At 42.8% G+C, this 20,978-nt stretch overlaps 1 protein-coding gene across 14 annotated transcripts in view; it reads right to left on the bottom strand.

The window, feature by feature from the left end:
* Positions 1-20,978, bottom strand: part of Myo81F (unconventional myosin 81F) — a 281,418-nt gene that overhangs the window by 10,339 nt on the left and 250,101 nt on the right. For 12 of the 14 annotated variants that reach the window (XM_089461766.1, XM_089461770.1, XM_089461765.1 and 9 more), the window contains 4 exons: positions 20,100-20,398; positions 1,070-1,402; positions 623-652; positions 138-545 (listed from right to left, as the gene is read on the bottom strand). In XM_089461766.1, the coding sequence (XP_089317892.1) occupies positions 138-545; positions 623-652; positions 1,070-1,402; positions 20,100-20,398 (1,070 nt within the window). Of the gene's footprint in view, positions 1-137; positions 546-622; positions 653-1,069; positions 1,403-20,099; positions 20,399-20,978 lie in introns of those variants that run through there. The other 2 variants (XM_089461769.1, XM_089461780.1) reach the window with 2 other exon arrangements.

Here is a 20,978-nt window from a genome sequence, read left to right as displayed (position 1 = left end):
GACACACAATACGTGTCTAATCTCTTTTATATAAATACAACCTGCAGAACTGGAATTATATATATGCAAAAGTGGCCCCTGTGCTGTGGCCATATCAATGTTATCAATAAGACAACACATTTTTAATAATTACTTACCATTACGTCAAAAATTGTTGCACGATGAAGCGGCCAACTTTGTATTAGGTTCAAGAATGCTTTTTTCGCTTCTACCGGCAACATTCCTTTTAAACTTTGGTGATGCATCGCAACGGCTCCATGAGGAATATTTGGTACGAACCGTGGTGGTAAACAATGACTGGCAACAGATCCGTAGTCATTGACATTGTCAGAATAATCTCCAAGTTCCAATTGCGCTTGAAGGGCAGTAAGCATTATAGCTTCCATTTCGGTTATAGGATATCGTTCACTTCTTAGAGAATGTAATATTTGATGATAAAGTAATTCTTTTTCTATTGCGTCATCCAGATTGATGTAAGCATCACAAAACAAATGCTTCTTAAATAAAAACGCCTGATGTTGTTGGGGTTGCATAGAACTGTTGATCTGTGGAACAGAGTTTAGAAAAAATTACAAATAATTTAATGATAAGCAGTGACTATGGCTATGGGTTTTTAGTTTACCATATATCTTGATATATTTTGATGGTGAGGCTAAAAATAAGATAGAATTATTTATAGAGAAATTATTCAGGCAAAAGAGACATGCTTATCAGTTTCAAACTAGCGAGCTTATTTGATATGCTTCACTATTTTACAAATTCCAAATTACAAACAATTCAGAGTACTTAAGTTGAGACTGCTCCACTAAGAGATCCCCTGATACCCGCAAAAATGTGATATTCCAATCATATGCATCTAAACGTACGAATAATTATTATGCTGTTAACTGTACAGTTGCAGCAATTGCGCTTGGAATATACAGCTTAACCTGATTGTTCCAATTATTTGTTTTTAATATTTTTGCATATCTATCAAATAGTTAGCATGGATCTATAGGCAAAATTTTGAGTTTCTAAGTTTAAAGATGTAAGATGTATAATTTAATGGTAGCAAATTAAAATCACTCACCGAAGGATGATAATCCTTTTTGGATACACTGCGATAACGCTCCCATTTTGCCATTACATCACAAACCTTCTCTTCATTTGATAAACTTCTTTCAGTATTCCCCAACATTTCATACAATGCATATCCTAAAGAATTTTCCTGTAGGCCAATTGTTTTTTTAATTATTTGAATAACGTCATTGGCCGTTGAGCTGGGATGAAACTCAAACGAATAATATTGTCCATCCATAAAAAAGACTTTGGAATAGCATGGCCTTCGATTTGTCGTACATAATATCTCTTCACAGCTCGGGGTCCATTGTCGACGCCTTGTTCCTTGGGTCCTTAGAAAACACTTAAAAAAATATTGAAATTGAAAATAGTTACATTTATAAATTAAAGTATAAGCAGACAATTCAGTCCGGCACCATCAAAATATTCAGTCAACCAAAATAAAACAAGTAAGAAAGCTCAAGTCGAGACTGCTCGACTACGAGATCCCCTGAACCCTTGGAGCAATAGGTATTTCAATAAATTTTCGCGTCTTTCAGCTTACACAAGAAACACGCACACACAGGCATACATACACACGCACGCATACAGACACAAACGCATACACACACTCACATACACACACACATACACATACACAAGCACATACACACACACACACAAACACATACACACATAAGCACCCACGCATAAACACGCATGGGCTGCAGTGTGCGCTTGCTATGAGAACTTAATTGTTTAATAACTTTTTTTATGGACGTACGATCTTCATGAAACTTTCAGATTATGATTATAACATGAATATGCATGTAATTGCCAAAGCACAAGTCTCTAGTATTTGAAATACGCTTTTTACAAAAGTGAGGGTGAGTTGGTGAATTTTGAGGTGGGGGGTAAATTTTAACAAAAACCGAAATTGTATAAATTGCATGTAAGCATACATTAAAAATTTGGAGACTCTAGCAATAAAGGTGTAGAAGATATAATTTTATAACTGGTTTTCGATAAGGTTTTTTATCGATAAAAAATATTGGGATAAGTTATCGATTTTTAATGATAAACTTGATATGCGCGCTGTAATTACGGACATTTTAAAAAAAATTTGAAGTCTCTAGCTCTTATATCTTCTGAAATCGACGCGTTCATACATACGGACAGACGGACAGACGGACGGACGGACAGACGGACAGACGGACAGACAGGGCCAAATCAACTCAGCTCGTCGCCCTGATCAAGAATATATATACTTTGTGGGGTCTGCCACGCCTCCTTCTGCCTGTTACATACATTTCAACAAAACCATTATACCCGGATTTCCCATTGAAAATGGGTTCAGGGTATAACAAGTAAGAAAGCTCTAGTCGAGACTACTCGACTACGAGATCCCCTGAACCCTTGGAGTAATAGCTATTTCAATCATTTTTCGCGTCTTTCAGCTTACACAAGAAACACGCACACACACACACACACGCACGCACACACAGGCATACATACACACACATACACACACATACACATACACAAACACAGGAGTTCGAGTTGCGTTTTCACGGAGTGCGGTCGATGTCAACGTGGTCCATCGTAGACAATAGCTTGAACTGTGTTTTCCCCTGTGAAAGTGGAAAGAACTGAAGTCAACGTGTTTGCTGTGGGCGCGGCGTACCCAGCGACCTCAAAAAACTACCAGAGACTTACTGCGCGGCGGTTCGTGGAATTCCCAAGCGGTATAATTCGGAGGTGCAAGAGAGGGGGGGCGATAGCGTCAGTGTTTTGGCGTCAGGGCTTCTTTCCTTTCCTTGTCTTTTGTGAGCGCGTAAATTTTGTTACTTTAGGCGTCACACTTGCGCAATAAGAAAAATCAAGTGCATTCACTCTAACAGCTGTTAGTAGTGCTGGAAATTGCATCGGGCAATCAGCTGCTCACTAACGTTGGTGAGTTGCTAAGCCTTAGCAAAGACAGCAACCTAGCTGCTGGAGTGAAGTAGCAGTTATTAAAAGTAGTGCATACTTTCGGGCTCTCGCTGTAGTCAAGTTGAGTTTAAGTTACTGCGGGTTGTAAACTCAGATTATAGTAGTAGCCATTGCCCACTACAGGCTTCACGCCGTGGTAGTCGGAGCAGAAATGGATGCCTTGATGGAGGACGAGCTGCAAGCTTTTGCGCGTCGTTCCTCGTTGCAGCGATCGCCGCAGCAACAACAGAGGGTGTTGGCGCAGCCGTCGACTTCTATCCAGGCTCCAGTGGCTGAGTGCCAGGCACCCAAGTCACTAAAAGAAGCGTTAGCTCAAATAGGAGCTACACTAGAGGGTTTGTCTGCCTTATTTGGGGGTCAGCGGCATATAAATGCCGTAATGAGAGAGGAGCTGGCTAGGCTGGTCAGCCTTCACAAGACGGCCGAAGCGTTCTGCAACCGTTCGGTTAAAAACTGTGAGGTGCAGACCACGCCACTCAAAAAAGTAGGCGAAAACTTTAAGGCAGCGAGCATTAGTGCTACAGTAGGTAGCAATACTCCCAAGCGGTCGAGGGAAGTTGCCTCCGAACAGAGGAAAACTCCCTCAAAAAAGCCGAGGCCCAATAGAAGTGCAGCGAACCCAAAAGAACCAATGGCTCTACGGGCTACAGCTGAATCTGAAACTTCAAACCAGGCCGCCCGACAGACAAACCAGAGCAGCTGGACAGTCGTCAAAGGGCGAAAGCCTATGCAAAAACGTCCCAGGACTGACGCGATTGCGATTTCAGGCGTAGGGGGCTGCAGCTATGCGGACATGCTTCGTGTAGTTAAAAACGACCCAAATTTGAAGCATCTGAGCAGCGACGTTCAAGGCATTAGGAAGACAGCTAAGGGGGACCTTTTACTGCAACTGAGTAGGAAGCCGGAGCATAGCGCTGAGGCTCTGCACGAAGCTTTAGGCAAGGCCTTGGGAGACCGAGCGGTAGTTAAAACACTTACCGAATCGGCGCAAGTTGAGATTCGCGATCTAGATGAGTTAGCGACCAAAGAGGAGATCTTGGAGGCAATTAGGGTGGAGTTGAAGGATAGCTCACTCCCCATTGAGGCTATCAAATCGCTTCGGCCAGCTTTCGGTGGACAGCAAAGAGCTACGGTTGCTCTTCCAATTGGGAAAGCTAAAACTCTGCTCGAGCTGTCCAAAATTGGAATAGGATGGGTAGTTTGCCGTATCCGAGCCGTGGAGCAGCCTAAACGCTGTTTCAAGTGCCTCGATTACGGTCATATGGCAGCAAACTGCGGCAGCGACTGTGACTTAAAGGGCGCCTGTTTCAGGTGTGGAGAGATGGGTCACAGTGCCAAAGCATGCACCAAGCCACCAAAATGCCACCTCTGCATCCGGAAAGGTGAAAAGCAGACGGACCATTCAGCAGGCAGCTTCAAGTGCCCATCTTACCGTGAAGCTGCTCGTAAAATGAAATGTTAAGGTTTTTGCAGCTTAACTTAAATCATTGTGTTGCTGCCCAAGATCTTCTAGAGCAGACCATTAGGGAAAAATGTATAGATGTAGCTTTTCTCAGTGAGCCTCACCACTGTAGAACCAGCTGCCCTAGGACATGGTCAACAGATGTTAATGGCAAAGCTGCGTTGTGGGTATGCGGCAACTCAACGAACGTACTTTCGAATGTTAAGTCATTCAATGGGTTCGTACGTGGCCGATATGGTAGCTTGTGGCTTTACAGTTGCTATCTGGCCCCCAGCATGCAGCTCAATGAATTCACGACGGTGCTCGACGAGCTTGCCGAGGATGCCAGGGGTCGGAAGGCCATTATAGCTGGAGATTTTAACTCCTGGGCGCTAGAATGGGGTAGCCCAACAACAAATGCCAGAGGTCGTATCCTACTGGAGATCTTCGCGACACTAGATGTTGCACTGCTCAACACTGGCCATGAGTACACCTTCAGTCGGGCGGGATACGGGTCTGTTATCGACATTACTTTTGTCACTTCATCCCTCTTTCGGGGAGCAACATGGAGCCATTGCGATAGCTATACAGGCAGCGATCATACGGCACTTCTGTTCATAATAGGTGAGCCACCTGCCAGGGCGTCAACATTGTGGAGGGAGTCGTATCGGCTAGATACTTTTGATCCCGCGGTCTTTTCAGAGGCCATTCAGTCTCTGGGTACAATTGGTAATGCTGAGGCCAGAGCATGCCAAATGGTAGCCCAAATACAGTGTGCCTGCAATAGCAGCATGTTACGTCGCAAGCAGTTCACGCGACAACATGATCCTACGTATTGGTGGAATACGCAAATAGGTGACATTCGTCGCAAATGCATCCAGGCGAGAAGAAGCTACCAACGGGCTCGCGGTAGGTCAACGTTTTTTGAGAAACAGTTAGCTTACCAGGCAGCTAGAAGACAGCTGAAGAAGGCCATTCGGGCAAGCAAAAGAGAATGTTTTTTACAGTTCTGCGACTCAGCCGAATATGACCCTTGGGGCAGGGCATATAAGATAGTAGTTAAAAGACTATACGCAAATAGACAGGTGCAGCCTACGGATCGTCTGGAGCTTAAATCGATTGTGGAAACACTCTTTCCAGAAAGTTTAAGCTCCATTCACGCCCCTGAGTCCGAGTCTGCTGATCAGGGCCCAACGAGCACTGAAATTGTTTTAGTTACAGAGGAAGAAATATCAGTAGTTCTCCGAGGTCTTAGAACCAACACAGCTCCAGGGCCGGACGGGATCCCAAATCGTGCGCTAAAGCTAGCCCTCGCCTTGCACCCAAGTACGTTCGCCGAATTATTTAACGAATGCCTGATCCAAGAGACGTTCCCGGCAAAATGGAAAGCCCAGAATCTGGTATTGCTACCCAAGGCTGGCAAACCACCAGATGAGCCATCTTCGTACAGACCGATCTGTCTCTTAGACACCATGGGAAAGGTGTTTGAGAAACTGATCTGCTCTAGGCTGGAGACTGCGATTGCAAGCGCCGGAGGCCTGTCACCAAACCAATTTGGATTCCGGAAGGCCCGGTCAACAACGGACGCGCTTAACAAAGTTGTTGGTCTGGCCACTTCCGCTATTCAAGGCACCAGATGGAGGCACGGGACGAAGGAATACTGTATCATCGCGACCCTGGATGTAAGGAATGCCTTCAACACAGCTAGTTGGGATATGATACTGAATGCGCTGTCACAATATAATATCCCTAAATATCTAAGAGAGATAATAAAGAGCTACTTCAGAGGAAGAACACTGGTATACAACACGAGTGAGGGTCCCCAAACTCATACAGTGTCAGCTGGAGTACCCCAAGGCTCAGTACTGGGGCCTCTCCTATGGAACATCATGTACGACGGCGTACTGCGCTTGGAACTACCAGCAGGCGCGCACACCATTGGCTTTGCTGATGATGTAGCTATCGTAGCCATAGGAAAGGAGCTCAAAGATACAGAGGATATGTGCAGCGAAAGTATCAATCGCATACGAAGCTGGTTGACAGGAGCTGGGCTCGAGCTTGCGGCACACAAGACCGAAGTTGTACTAGTCAGCAGTCGCAAAAGAGTGGACACTGCCAATATAAAGATCGGCAGCGTCACCATTGCGTCAAAGAGGGCGATAAAATATCTTGGTGTCATGATAGACACAAGATTAACTTTCCGCGAGCACTTAGAATATGTGCATAAAAAGGCAGCTGATTCTTGTAGAGCTCTCTCGAGAATCATGCTTAACACGCGGGGACCTAAACAGCAACGACGTCTCCTCCTAATGAGCGTCATTAAGTCTGTCACCCTCTATGCTGCGCCAATATGGGCAAGAGCGATGGCAACGCCGAGCTACAGCCGAGGCATTTGCGCGATCTACAGGCTGAGCGCAATCAGAGTCAGCTGCGCTTTCAGGACTATCTCCGATGACGCGGCGCTCGTCATAGCCGGTATGGTGCCACTGGAGTATTTGGTCGCCGAAGCCGTGGAGCGGAATTCGCATGAGCCTACGCGACTCAACGCTGTCAGGGCGAACAGCATCGCACGATGGCAAAGAAGGTGGAATAGCTCAGCTAAAGGGCGGTGGACGCACAAGCTCATCCCGGAGCTTGAACCATGGGTTAACCACAAACATGGCGAGGTTAACTTCTACCTTACGCATATCCTCTCGGGTCATGGATGCTTTCGGAGCAATTTGAAGCGCTTTGGCCACGAGGAATCTGACGAGTGCCCCTGGTGCGAGCGAGGGCATGTGGAAGACGCCAACCACATTCTTTTCGAATGTGGACGGTTCCTGGAGGAGAGGCGTCGTCTGGAAGAGGCAGTGGGCCGCTCCATCAGAGCGGACAACTTATTCAACGCCATGCTGGAATCAGAGAAAGCTTGGGAACTAACAAGCACCTTCGCGGCCACGGTGATGATGGAGCTCCGCAGAGTCGAGCGATCGAGAAGACGAGCTGTCCCAGGCTAAGGTAGCGCATAGTGCTTGCGAAGCAATGCTTTACGGCCGTCCCGCAAGCACCGCGCGCTATCCTAGCCACCACGCAACTTGCAATTTGTATAATTTTGTCAATAAATGAATATAAAAAAAAAAAAAAAAAAAAAAAAAAAAAAAAAAAACATACACAAACACATACACACACACATACACAAACACATACACACACAATTACATACATATACACACACAAGCATAAACACGCATGGGCGGCAGTGAGCGCTTACTATGAGAACTAAATTGCTTAATAACTTTTTTTGTGGACATACGATCTTCATGAAACTTTCAGATTATGATTATAACATGGATATGCATGTAATTGCCAAAGCACATGTCTCTAGTATTTGAAATACGCTTTTTACAAAAGTGAGGGTGAGGGGGTGAATTTAAGGGTGGGGGGTAAATTTTAACAAAAACCGAAATCGTATAAATTGCATATAAGCATACATTAAAAATTTGGAGACTATCAATAAAGGTGTAGAAGATACAATTTTATAACTAGTTTTCGATAAGGTTTTTTAGCGTTAAAAAAAGATCGGGATAAGTTATCGATTTTTAATGATAAACTTGATATGCGCGCTGTAATTACGGGCATTTTAAAAAAAAATTTGAAGTCTCTAGCTCTTATATCTTCTGAAATCGACGCGTTCATACATACGGACAGACGGACAGACAGACGGACAGGGCCAAATCAACTCAGCTCGTCGCCCTGATCAAGAATATATATACTTTGTGGTGTTTGCCACGCCTCCTTCTGCCTGTTACATACATTTCAACAAAACCATTATACCCTGATTTCCCATTGAAAATGAGTTCAGGGTATAAATATTGAAATATTGAAAGGTGTAAGAGACAAACTCTGACCCCTACAACCTCATCGATATGATGAGAATAACTAATAGACCAACGCGGAGTCTTAGAAACACAGCGATAAAATAAGAATATGTAATAGACCAAAACCTTACACACTCAGCAATAGACGCACTAGATTTAAGGGTTGAAATTACGTATGAGTATCAAAATCAAGTGTATTCACAAGGTATATACTTTTATGATTTGCCACAAATGGTTAATCTTGGTAGTTATGCGAGTAAAAATTCCATATTTTTAAACTCCTTCATTTTGAAATTTTCATGATTCCGAAATCGAATTTTAAAAAATAATAATTTTTACACAAATAGCAAATAGCAGGTACTGCGATGGGAAAAGAAAAGACAAAATTAACAAAATGTTCCCCAAATCATGACGGACCCACCTCCAAAGTCTGTCCTTGAAAAAAACATAGGACGATTTCTCCAATCATGCCAATAAGAATCAAACCAATCAGGATTATTCAGGTTAAACTTCTTCCCATCAGAAAATATGACCTGTTAGGTAAAAGTTTATAAATACAGGTATCCCTTGTATAACGCGGTCTTATACAACACGGTTTCGAAATAACGCGTCGATCTCAGAAGATATAAGAGCTAGAGACTTGAATTTTTTTCCTTTGTCCGTGTATAGCATGCGCATATCGACTTTTGCTTGAAATATCGATAAATTGCCCCGTTAATTTGTTATCGACTAATAACATAATTGAAAACCAGTAATAAATTTATATCTCCTACATCTTTAAAGCTAGAGTCTCCAAATAATATATAATAATATATATAATATAATAATATGCATTTTATACAATTTCGGTTTTTGTCAAAATTTACCCCCCACCCTTAATTTATCCCCTCACCATCACATTTGTAAGAGGCGTATTTCAAATACTAAAGACTTGTGCTTTGGTAAATACATGCATATCAATGATATAATAATAAAAAAAAGTTTCATGAAGAAAGTACATCCACAAGAAAAGTTATTGAACAATTAAGTTCCCTTAGTAAGCGTGCGTGCGTACCTCTGTGTGTGTGTGTGTGTGTGTGTTTTTTTTTATACCCTGAACCCATTGAAAATGGGAAATCAGGGTATAATGGTTTTGTTAAAAGTATGTAACAGGCAGAAGGAGGCGTGGCAGACCCTACAAAGTATATATATTCTTGATCAGGGCGACGAGCAAAGTCGATTTAGCCCTGTCCGTCTGTCTGTCCGTCCGTCCGTCCGTCCGTCCGTCCGTCCGTCCGTCCGTCCGTATGTATGAACGCGTCGATCTAAGAAGATATAAGAGCTGAAGACTTGAAATTTTTTTTCCTACGTCCTTGTATACCACGCGCATATCAAGTTTTTCTCTATATATCGATAACTACTCCCGATATTTTATTATCGATTAAAAACCTTATCGAAAGCTAGTTATTTAATTATATCTCCTACACCTTTAGAGCTAGAGCTTCCAAATTTTAAATGTATGTATTTTATATAATTTCGATTTTTGTTGTAATTTACCTCCCACCCCTATATCCACCTTTTCACCATCACCTTTGTAAAAGGCGTATTTCAAGTACTAGAGACGTGTGCTTGGAATGTACATACATGTGGAATGTACATACATTTTCACCATATGACTACACCTTGAAAGTTTCATTAAGATTGTACGTCTAGAAATTAAATTATTCAACAAAAAAATTCTAATAATGTTGCCCACACTACAGCGCAGCCCAAGCGCAGTCGCTTCTAATACATGCGTGTGTATGTATGTGTGTCGAAAAAAAAGTGCAGACTGATTAGAATATCAGATTAGAGGGTTCAGGGTATTTCCTAGTCGAGCAGTCTCGACCAGAGTCTTCTTACTTGTTTTTTATACCCTGAACCCATTTTCAATGGGAAATCAGGGTATAATGGTTTTGTTGAAATGTATGTAACAGGCAGAAGGAGGCGTGGCAAACACCACAAAGTATATATATTCTTGATCAGGGCGACGAGCTGAGTTGATTTGGCCCTGTCCGTCTGTCTGTCCGTCTGTCCGTATGTATGAACGCGTCGATTTCAGAAGATATAAGAGCTAGAGACTTCAAATTTTTTTTTAAAATGTCCGTAATTACAGCGCGCATATCAAGTTTATCATTAAAAATCGATAGCCCATCCCGATCTTTTTTGATCGATTAAAAACCTCCTCGAAAACTAGTTATAAAATTATATCTTCTACACCTTTATTGCTAGAGTCTCCAAATTTTTAATGTATGCTTATATGCAATTTATAAAATTTCGGTTTTTGTTAAAATTTACCCCCCACCTCTAAATTCACCCCCTCACCCACACTTTTGTAAAAAGCGTATTTCAAATATTAGAGACTTGTGCTTTGGCAATTACATGCATATCCATGTTATAATCATAATCTGAAAGTTTCATGAAGATCGTACGTCCACAAAAAAAGTTATTAAACATAGTAAGCGCTCACTGCCGCCCATGCGTGTTTAGCTTGTGTATATGTATGTAATGGATTGTCTATGTGTGTGTGTGTGTGTGTGTGTGTGCGTGTATCTTGTGTAAGCTGAAAGACGCGAAAAATTATTGAAATAGCTATTACTCCAAGGGTTCAGGGGATCTAGTAGTCGAGCAGTCTCGACTAGAGCTTTCTTACTTTTTTTTTTTTTTTTTTTATATATATATTCTTTTATTGACAAAATTATATAACAAATTGCAAGTTGCGTGGTGGCTAGGATAGCGCGCGGTGCTTGCGGGACGGCCGTAAAGCATTGCTTCGCAAGCACTATGCGCTACCTTAGCCTGGGACAGCTCGTCTTCTCAGTCGCTCGACTCTGCGGAGCTCCATCATCACCGTGGCCGCGAAGGTGCTTGTTAGTTCCCAAGCTTCCTCCGATTCCAGCATGGCGTTGACTAAGCTGTCCGCTCTGATGGAGCGGCCCACTGCCTCTTCCAGACGACGCCTCTCCTCCAGGAACCGTCCACATTCGAAAAGAATGTGGTTGGCGTCTTCCACATGCCCTCGCTCGCACCAGGGGCACTCGTCAGATTCCTCGTGGCCAAAGCGCTTCAAATAGCTCCGAAAGCATCCATGACCCGAGAGGATCTGCGTAAGGTAGAAGTTAACCTCGCCATGTTTGCGGTTAACCCATGGTTCAAGCTCCGGGATGAGCTTGTGCGTCCACCGCCCTTTAGCTGAGCTATTCCACCTTCTTTGCCATCGTGCGATGCTGTTCGCCTTGACAGCGTTGAGTCGCGTAGGCCCGTGCGAATTCCGCTCCACGGCTTCGGCGACCAAATACTCCAGTGGCACCATACCGGCTATGACGAGCGCCGCGTCATCGGAGATAGTCCTGAAAGCGCAGCTGACTCTGATTGCGCTCAGCCTGTAGATCGCGCAAATGCCTCGGCTGTAGCTCGGCGTTGCCATCGCTCTTGCCCATATTGGCGCAGCATAGAGGATGACAGACCTAATGACGCTCATTAGGAGGAGACGTCGTTGCTGTTTAGGTCCCCGCGTGTTAAGCATGATTCTCGAGAGAGCTCTACAAGAATCAGCTGCCTTTTTATGCACATATTCTAAGTGCTCGCGGAAAGTCAATCTTGTGTCTATCATGACACCAAGATATCTTATCGCCCTCTTTGACGCAATGGTGACGCTGCCGATCTTTATATTGGCAGTTTCCACTCTTTTGCGACTGCTGACTAGTACAACTTCGGTCTTGTGTGCTGCTAGCTCGAGCCCAGTTCCTGTCAACCAGCTTCGTATGCGATTGATACTTTCGCTGCACATATCCTCTGTATCTTTGAGCTCCTTTCCTATGGCTACGACAGCTACATCATCAGCAAACGCCGTCGTACATGATGTTCCATAGGAGAGGCCCCAGCACTGAGCCTTGGGGTACTACAGCTGACACTGTATGAGTTTGGGGACCCTCACTCGTGTTGTATACCAGTGTTCTTCCTCTGAAGTAGCTCTTTATTATCTCTCTTAGATATTTAGGGATATTATATTGTGACAGCGCATTCAGTATCATATCCCAACTAGCTGTGTTGAAGGCATTCCTTACATCCAGGGTCGCGATGATGCAGTATTCCTTCGTCCCGTGCCTCCATCTGGTGCCTTGAAAAGCGGAAGTGGCCAGACCGACAACTTTGTTAAGCGCGTCCGTTGTTGACCGGGCCTTCCGGAATCCAAATTGGTTTGGTGACAGGCCTCCGGCGCTGGCAATCGCAGTCTCCAGCCTAGAGCAGATCAATTTCTCAAACACCTTTCCCATGGTGTCTAAGAGACAGATCGGTCTTTACGCAGATGGCTCATCTGGTGGTTTGCCAGCCTTGGGTAGCAATACCAGATTCTGGGCTTTCCATTTTGCCGGGAACGTCTCTTGGATCAGGCATTCGTTAAATAATTCGGCGAACGTACTTGGGTGCAAGGCGAGGGCTAGCTTTAGCGCACGATTTGGGATCCCGTCCGGCCCTGGAGCTGTGTTGGTTCTAAGACCTCGGAGAACTTCTGATATTTCTTCCTTTGTAAAACAATTTCAGTGCTCGTTGAGCCCTGATCAGCAGACTCGGACTCAGGGGCGTGAATGGAGCTTAGACTTTCTGGAAAGAGTGTTTCCACAATCGATTTAAGCTCCAGACGATCCGTAGGCTGCACCTGTCTACCTGCGTATAGTCTTTTAACTACTATCTTATATGCCCTGCCCCAAGGGTCATATTCGGCTGAGTCGCACAACTGTAAAAAACATTCTCTTTTGCTTGCCCGAATGGCCTTCTTCAGCTGTCTTCTAGCTGCCTGGTAAGCTAACTGTTTCTCAAAAAACGTTGACCTATCGCGAGCCCGTTGGTAGCTTCTTCTCGCCTGGATGCATTTGCGACGAATTTCACCTATTTGCGTATTCCACCAATACGTAGGCTCATGTTGTCGCGTGAACTGTTTGCGACGTAACATGCTGCTATTGCAGGCACACTGTATTTGGGCTACCATTTGGCATGCTCTGGCCTCAGCATTACCAATTGTACCCAGAGACTGAATGGCCTCTGAAAAGACCGCGGGATCAAAAGTATCTAGTCGATACGACTCCCTTCATAAGGTGCCCTGGCAGGTGGCTCACCTATTGTGAACAGAAGTGCCGTATGAAATCTGCCTGTATAGCTATCGCAATGGCTCCATGTTGCTCCCCGAAAGAGGGATGAAGTGACAAAAGTAATGTCGATAACAGACCCGTATCCCGCCCGACTGAAGGTGTACTCATGGCCAGTGTTGAGCAGTGCAACATCTAGTGTCGCGAAGATCTCCAGTAGGATACGACCTCTGGCATTTGTTGTGGGGCTACCCCATTCTAGCGCCCAGGAGTTAAAATCTCCAGCTATAATGGCCTTCCGACCCCTAGCATCCTCGGCAAGCTCGTCGAGCACCGTCGTGAATTCACTGAGCTGCATGCTGGGGGCCAGATAGCAACTGTAAAGCCATAAGCTACCATATCGGCCGCGTACGAACCCATTGAATGACTTAACATTCGAAAGTACGTTCGTTGAGTTGCCGCATACCCACAACGCAGCTTTGCCATTAACGTCTGTTGACCATGTCCTAGGGCAGCTGGTTCTACAGTGGTGAGGCTCACTGAGAAAAGCTACATCTATACATTTTTCCCTAATGGTCTGCTCTAGAAGATCTTGGGCAGCAACACAATGATTTAAGTTAAGCTGCAAAAACCTTAACATTTCATTTTACGAGCAGCTTCACGGTAAGATGGGCACTTGAAGCTGCCTGCTGAATGGTCCGTCTGCTTTTCACCTTTCCGGATGCAGAGGTGGCATTTTGGTGGCTTGGTGCATGCTTTGGCACTGTGACCCATCTCTCCACACCTGAAACAGGCGCCCTTTAAGTCACAGTCGCTGCCGCAGTTTGCTGCCATATGACCGTAATCGAGGCACTTGAAACAGCGTTTAGGCTGCTCCACGGCTCGGATACGGCAAACTACCCATCCTATTCTAATTTTGGACAGCTCGAGCAGAGTTTTAGCTTTCCCAGCTTTGGAAGACCAACCGTAGCTCTTTGCTGTCCACCAAAAGCTGGCCGAAGCGATTTGATAGCCTCAATGGGGAGTGAGCTATCCTTCAACTCCACCCTAATTGCCTCCAAGATCTCCTCTTTGGTCGCTAACTCATCTAATGCCCTTTAACGACTGTCCAGCTGCTCTGGTTTGTCTGTCGAGCGGCCTGGTTTGAAGTTTCAGCTGTAGCCCGTAGAGCCATTGGTTCTTTTGGGTTCGCTGCACTTCTATTCGGCCTCGGCTTTTTTGAGGGAGTTTTCCTCTGTTCGGAGGCAACTTCCCTCGACCGCTTGGGAGTATTGCTACCTACTGTAGCACTAATGCTCGCTGCCCTAACATTTTCGCCTACTTGTTTGAGTGGCGTGGTCTGCACCTCACAGTTTTTAACCGAACGGTTGCAGAACGCTTCGGCCGTCTTCGACCAGCCTAGCCAGCTCCTCTCTCATTACGGCATTTATATGCCGCTGACCCCCAAATAAGGCAGACAAACCCTCTAGTGTAGCTCCTATTTGAGCTGACTTGGGTGCCTGGCACTCAGGCACTGGAGCCTGATTAGAAGTCGACGGCTGCGCCAACGCCCTCTGTTGTTGCTGCGGCGATCGCTGCAACGAGGAACGACGCGCAAAAGCTTGCAGCTCGTCCACCATCATGGCATCCATTTCTGCTCCGACTACCACGGCGTGAAGCCTGTAGTGGGCAATGGCTACTAATATAATCTGATTTTTATTATTGCGCAATTGTGACGCCTAAAGTAACAAAATTTACGCGCCCACAAAAGACAAGGAAAGGAAAGAAGCCCTGACGCCAAAACAATGACGCTATCGCCCCCCCCCCCCCCCCCCCTCTCTTGCACCTCCGAATTATACCGGTATTATCTGGTAGTTTTTTTTGAGGTCGCTGGGTACGCCACGCCCACAGCAAACACGTTGACTTCAGTTCTTTCCACTTTCACAGGGGAAAACACAGTTCAAGCTATTGTCTACGATGGATCACGATGACATCGACCGCACTCCGTGAAAACGCAACGTAACTCTGTGTGTGTGTGTGTTTGTGTGTGAGTGTGTGTGTGTGTGTGTGTTTGTGTGTGTGTGTGTGTGTGTGTTTGTGTGTGAGTGTGTGTGTGTGTGTGTGTGTATATGTGTGTGTATGCGTGTGTGTGTCTTGTGTAAGCAACAAGACGCTTACTTATTTTTTGTTTTGTTTTTTTAGACTCATTCACGAAAGTGAAATGAGTATATTGGTTTTGTGCAATGTCCGTCTTGCTGTCCGTCCGTCTGTCCGTATGAACGCAATCTATTTCGGCGCTATTGAAGCTAGAGACTTGAAATTTGGAAAACATTTTCGTGTATATTTCCGATTTATAAAGTGTTAAAATTTTCCTGATCCGCCCACTAGGGGCGGTATACCGATATACCAGAAATCATGTTTGTTGAAGAGCTAGAAAGCTGAAATTTGGTATGTAGGTCCGCGCCGATCACCCAAGATCACAAGCTATGGCGGATATATCTCCGCCCATTAGGGGCGTGGCAAATCGGATAAAACTGTATCTCCTAAAGTTGTAAACCTAGAATGCTGAAATTTTGCATGTAAGCTGATGTTTTAATTCTATGAAGACAGGTGAAAAAATTATATATCTACGCGCACTAGGGGCGTGGCAAATCGGACCTGAAGATATAGTGATTTTTCGAATTCTGCTATATTTTAGGCACTATTGATGCTAGAGACCTGAAATTTTGTATATATACGCGGGTTGACCACCCACGTCCAACCAGCTATGGTAGATATATGTCCGCCTATAGGGGCGTGGCAAATCGCAAAAGTTTATATCTCCTACCGTTTAAGAGCTAGAAGCTTCAAATTTGGATAGTTAAGTTACTGGTGGCCTCCTCTATCGATGCCCCACAAATAATTTTTAAGCCTCTTTAGGGGTGTGGCATATCGAAAAATAACCTGTAATTTTCACATTTTTTGAGCGTAAGAATTCAAATTTTGCATTTAGGTAACCGGTTGCTCGTTCTAAAAACTGGCTAAAATTGAGGAGTCTACGGCCACTAGGGGCGTGGCAATCGGCATTTACAGTGCCCGGATTGCGACATTTATATGCGTCAGCCATCTATTTATGTATATGTACACATAAGTAGGCTTAATAGGCATTGATAGCACGGAAGGAAACATTTTTATAAAATTAATAAAATATAAAAAAGCTAAAATAACAAAAATTTGCAATTTACAAAAAAGTGTTTTCAGCGGGATTTGAACTCGCACCCAACCCAAACAGCATGTTTGTCAAAATAGCTAAAATAAAGATCGTCGGCGCTTCAGCCTACAGCACCACCGCGTCGTCTCGATCAAGGTTAGTTAAATTGAAATCACATTATTGTTATGACGCCGCATAGCAAAGAAAAGCCAGTGTAGCGGCTGGAAATTCAAAAACAATGCAAAGACAAATCAATCGCAACGGGATTCTTAGAATATGCTAGAGCACGCATTTATGTGTACATACATACACACATACAAATGAGCGCGTGTATAAGGCTGGAATGCTTGATGCTATGCGTGCAGGCTTACATATATAATTATATATACATATGTATGTATTTGCGTATATGTATTTGAGGGCTATTTAAGAAGAAACAAATTAAAACTTATAAAATCATTCGACTAAGAAAATGAAAAATATGAAGTGCCATTCAGTCAAGCTCGCACCTTCCCAATAAAATATCTATTTTATAAAAAACGAAATATGTATGACAAAATAAAAAAAATAACACTTTACTGTGGTTCGAACCTCCCCTACTCTAACATTACTTGCGTCGCCCTTAGCACCCGCGCCATTGCTTTGCTCGAGCAATCGGTTGCTAAAATAGAATAGCTTAATAAGAGAGCGTCATCAGACAAAACTACAGTAACGGCTAGAAAGTCCAGAAATCAATCAAAATTCTAAGAATGTGAGAAAAGGCGCGCTTCTGTCTGTACGCATATAAAAGACGATGAGTGTGTGCACAAGCATAGGAAAATCGCGCTGATCTGCTGTTAGCTTGAAGCCGGTATCCAATGTATGGATATAAATATATAATAAAAATCAAAATTGTATAAATTATATATGTATGTAATTTGAATGCAATAGCTATCGATGATTTTCCAATTTTAATGGCATCATGCCGTGTTTTTTGCTGCGCACTAGACTTGAAAATTGCACTATATACTCTGGTTAACAGCGTTTGGGCTGTAAAGGAGTCTTCTGCTATCGGTATCGCCCGATTGCAACGTTCTTACTTGTTTTTATTCTCATTCTGTATGTTTTCATCATCGTTCATCATAATAAAATACTTTTGTATATCTATCTATACTAATATTGTTTTGTATTATTGTATGACGTTCATCAAAGCCTAAATTATTTTAGCTAAAAGGTAACATGACATTCTTTGACTTTTGGGCGGTACGAAGTTCGCCGGGTCACCTAGCTACATATATATATTTAGAGTTTATGTACAAATAAAACAGCAAACAATATTTGCAAATAAACTTAAATTGTTGCTTGAAAAAATTTAATTTCTTTTAATCCACAAGGCAAAATAATGTGAAGACCGTTTGCGTCAATAAATCATTAATCATATAACTCGCTCGATCGATTCTCGTCGAAAGAACGTCACACGAATAGCTGAACTCAATTCTCTCAAGAGAAAACAAATAAGTAGGCTCCAGTCGAGACTTCTCGACTAGGAAATACCATGAGATCTCCAAGCTGATATTCTACTCATTCTGCACATCTTTTATGCACACATGCATAAACACGCATCCACACGCACGTAAATCACACGCTCTGCTGAATGCGCAATAAGCAGCGACTGCGCCTGGGCTGAGCTACAGTGAGGGCAATATTATGATTATTGTAGTAGGACTATCTTTATGAAACTTTTAGAGCGTGATCATTTGCTGAACATGTGTGTAAATTTCAAATCACAAGTCTCTAGTACTGAAATACGTTTTTTTACAAATTGGGGCGAAGGAGGCGTGGTATATAAAATGTTGGTATATAAATCTGTGAATTAAAAAATTAATTTTTATTCATCGAATGTATATACACAGTGAATCCGAAATCTCTAGGTCTAAAAGTGTTCGAATTAGGCTGAAAAAATAGGGTCGACTTTACGATTATTCTCGATAGAAAAAGAAAAACTAAGACAAATTTTTACTGGGTATGGTATACACGAGTATGCATGTTCTCTAGCTCTTATATCTTCTGAGATCGGCTTGCTCATACGGACGGACGGACAGACGGGCGGGGCTATATCGACTCAGCTCGTCGCCCTGATCAAGAATATATATACTTTAAGGGGTCTGCCGCGCCTCATTCTGCCTGTTACATACATTTCAACAAAACCATTATACCCTATTTTCCCATTGAAAATGGGTTCAGGGTATATAAAAGAAACAGAAGTAAGAAAGCTCTAGTCGAGACTGCTCGACTACGAGATCCCCTGAACCCTTGGAGCAATAGATATTTCAATAATTTTTCGCATCTTTCAGCTTACACAAGAAACACGCACACACACACACGCACGTACGCACACACAGGCATACATACACACACACGCATACAGACACACTTACACAAACACACACTCACATACACACACACTTACACAAACACATACACACACATACACACACAAGCACCCACGCATAAACACGCATGGGCTGCAGTGTGCGCTTACTATGAGAACTTAATTGCTTAATAACTTTTTTTATGAGCGTACGATCTTCATGAAAGATTATGATTATAACATGAATATGCATGTAATTGCCAAAGCACAAGTCTCTAGTATTTGAAATACGCTTTTTACAAAAGTGAGGGTGAGGGGGTGAATTTAGAGGTGGGGGTACATTTTAACAAAAACCGAAATTGTATAAATTGCATATAAGCATACATTAAAAATTTGGAGACTCTAGCAATAAAGGTGTAGAAGATATAATTTTATAACTGGTTTTCGATAAGGGTTTTATCGATAAAAAAGATCGTGATGAGTTATCGATTTTTAATGATAAACTCGATATCCGCGCTGTAATTACGGACATTTTAAAAAATATTTGAAGTCTCTAGCAACGAAAGATAGATCTGTTCCATTACCCATATTGCACATGTATTTAAAGATATTAAATATTTTGAACTTCAAAAAAAAATTTGGTGACTATATCTCTATATATATATCTATATATCTATACTTGAAATTTGGAGAGTTGTAGGAAATATGATTGTATAGCTAATTTTCAATAAAATTTGTAATTGATAACAAAATAATGGGACTAGTTATCAATTTTTATGAAGAAACAAAAAATTTAAAGTTCCTAGCACTTTTAACATATAAACGGACAGGCGGAAATGGCTAAATAGACGGCGTTTGTCGTCATGATAAGGAATATATATACTTTATGGGGTCTGTCACGCCTGCTTCTGACTGTTATATACGTTTAATGAAAACTTAATACCCCGATTTCACATATTCAAGCGGTTCAGTTATACCTATGTGTATATTAGCGCCAAAGACCGATAATAGATTTTAAAATTTTAATAAAATTTGGAAAATTTTTGGATTATAACCATAAAATTCTCTACTGTTTATAATAATTAATTAAATAATATTATTTATAAATAATTAATTAAACTGCATCGACCATTATTCAATTACTTACTTTTTCTGCAAATCTGGCATACTTTCCTTCTTCAGATATGAAATCACTAGAACACCGTTTTAAATGTGCCATCAAGTATTTTCGAATAACTTTTGTAGATGGCAATATAACACTGCATGCAACAGACAATAAAGCCCAATTTCGCAGGTTTACCCTTGAGTTAGCATCAGGGTGATCCGTAGTTTGTTTAATAAGTTGAAGATAAAGTTCATTTAGTAGAGAATCCTTTCTCATGCATTTATCCATAATGGATTGTACTATACGTGTATGCTCATCCTCCGCTCGCTTTATTGTGTCGCCTGAAATAATATTAAATTATTTTTGTCAAATCAATGAACTGATAAGAGAAACAAGTAAGAAAGCTCTAGACGAGACTGCTAGACGACGAGATCCCCTGAACCATTCGAGCAATAGTTATTTCAATAATTGTTCGCTATACGAATGCTCTTGGTGCGGACGAGGTCTAGTGGAGGATGCCAACCACGTCTTATTCGATTGTGGACGCTTCCTAGAGGAGAGGTGTTTCCTTGAAAAAGTGGGTCACTCCATTAGAGCGGACAACATAGTCAACGTAATGCTGGAATCGGAGGCAGCTGGGCAACTTATAAGCACCTTCGTACCCACAATTATGATGGAGCTTCGCAGAATCGAGCGAAGACGAGCTGTCCCAGGCTAAGGGAGTGCAAAGTACTTGCGAAGCAATGCTTTACGGCCGTCCCGCAAGCATCGTGCGCTAAACGTAAAGCTGTTAATAAATGAATAACAAGTAAGAAAGCTCTAGTCGAGACTGTTCGACTACGAGATCTCCTGAACCCTTGCAGTAATAGCTATTTCAATAATTTTTCGCGTCTTTCAGCGTACACAAGAAACACGCACACA

The sequence above is a fragment of the Drosophila arizonae genome, chromosome 2 (assembly GCF_054131065.1).
Source record: "Drosophila arizonae isolate 15081-1271.41 chromosome 2, UAZ_ARI_1.0, whole genome shotgun sequence".
NCBI lineage: Eukaryota > Metazoa > Arthropoda > Insecta > Diptera > Drosophilidae > Drosophila > Drosophila arizonae.
This window is presented reverse-complemented; position numbering and strand designations above follow the sequence as displayed.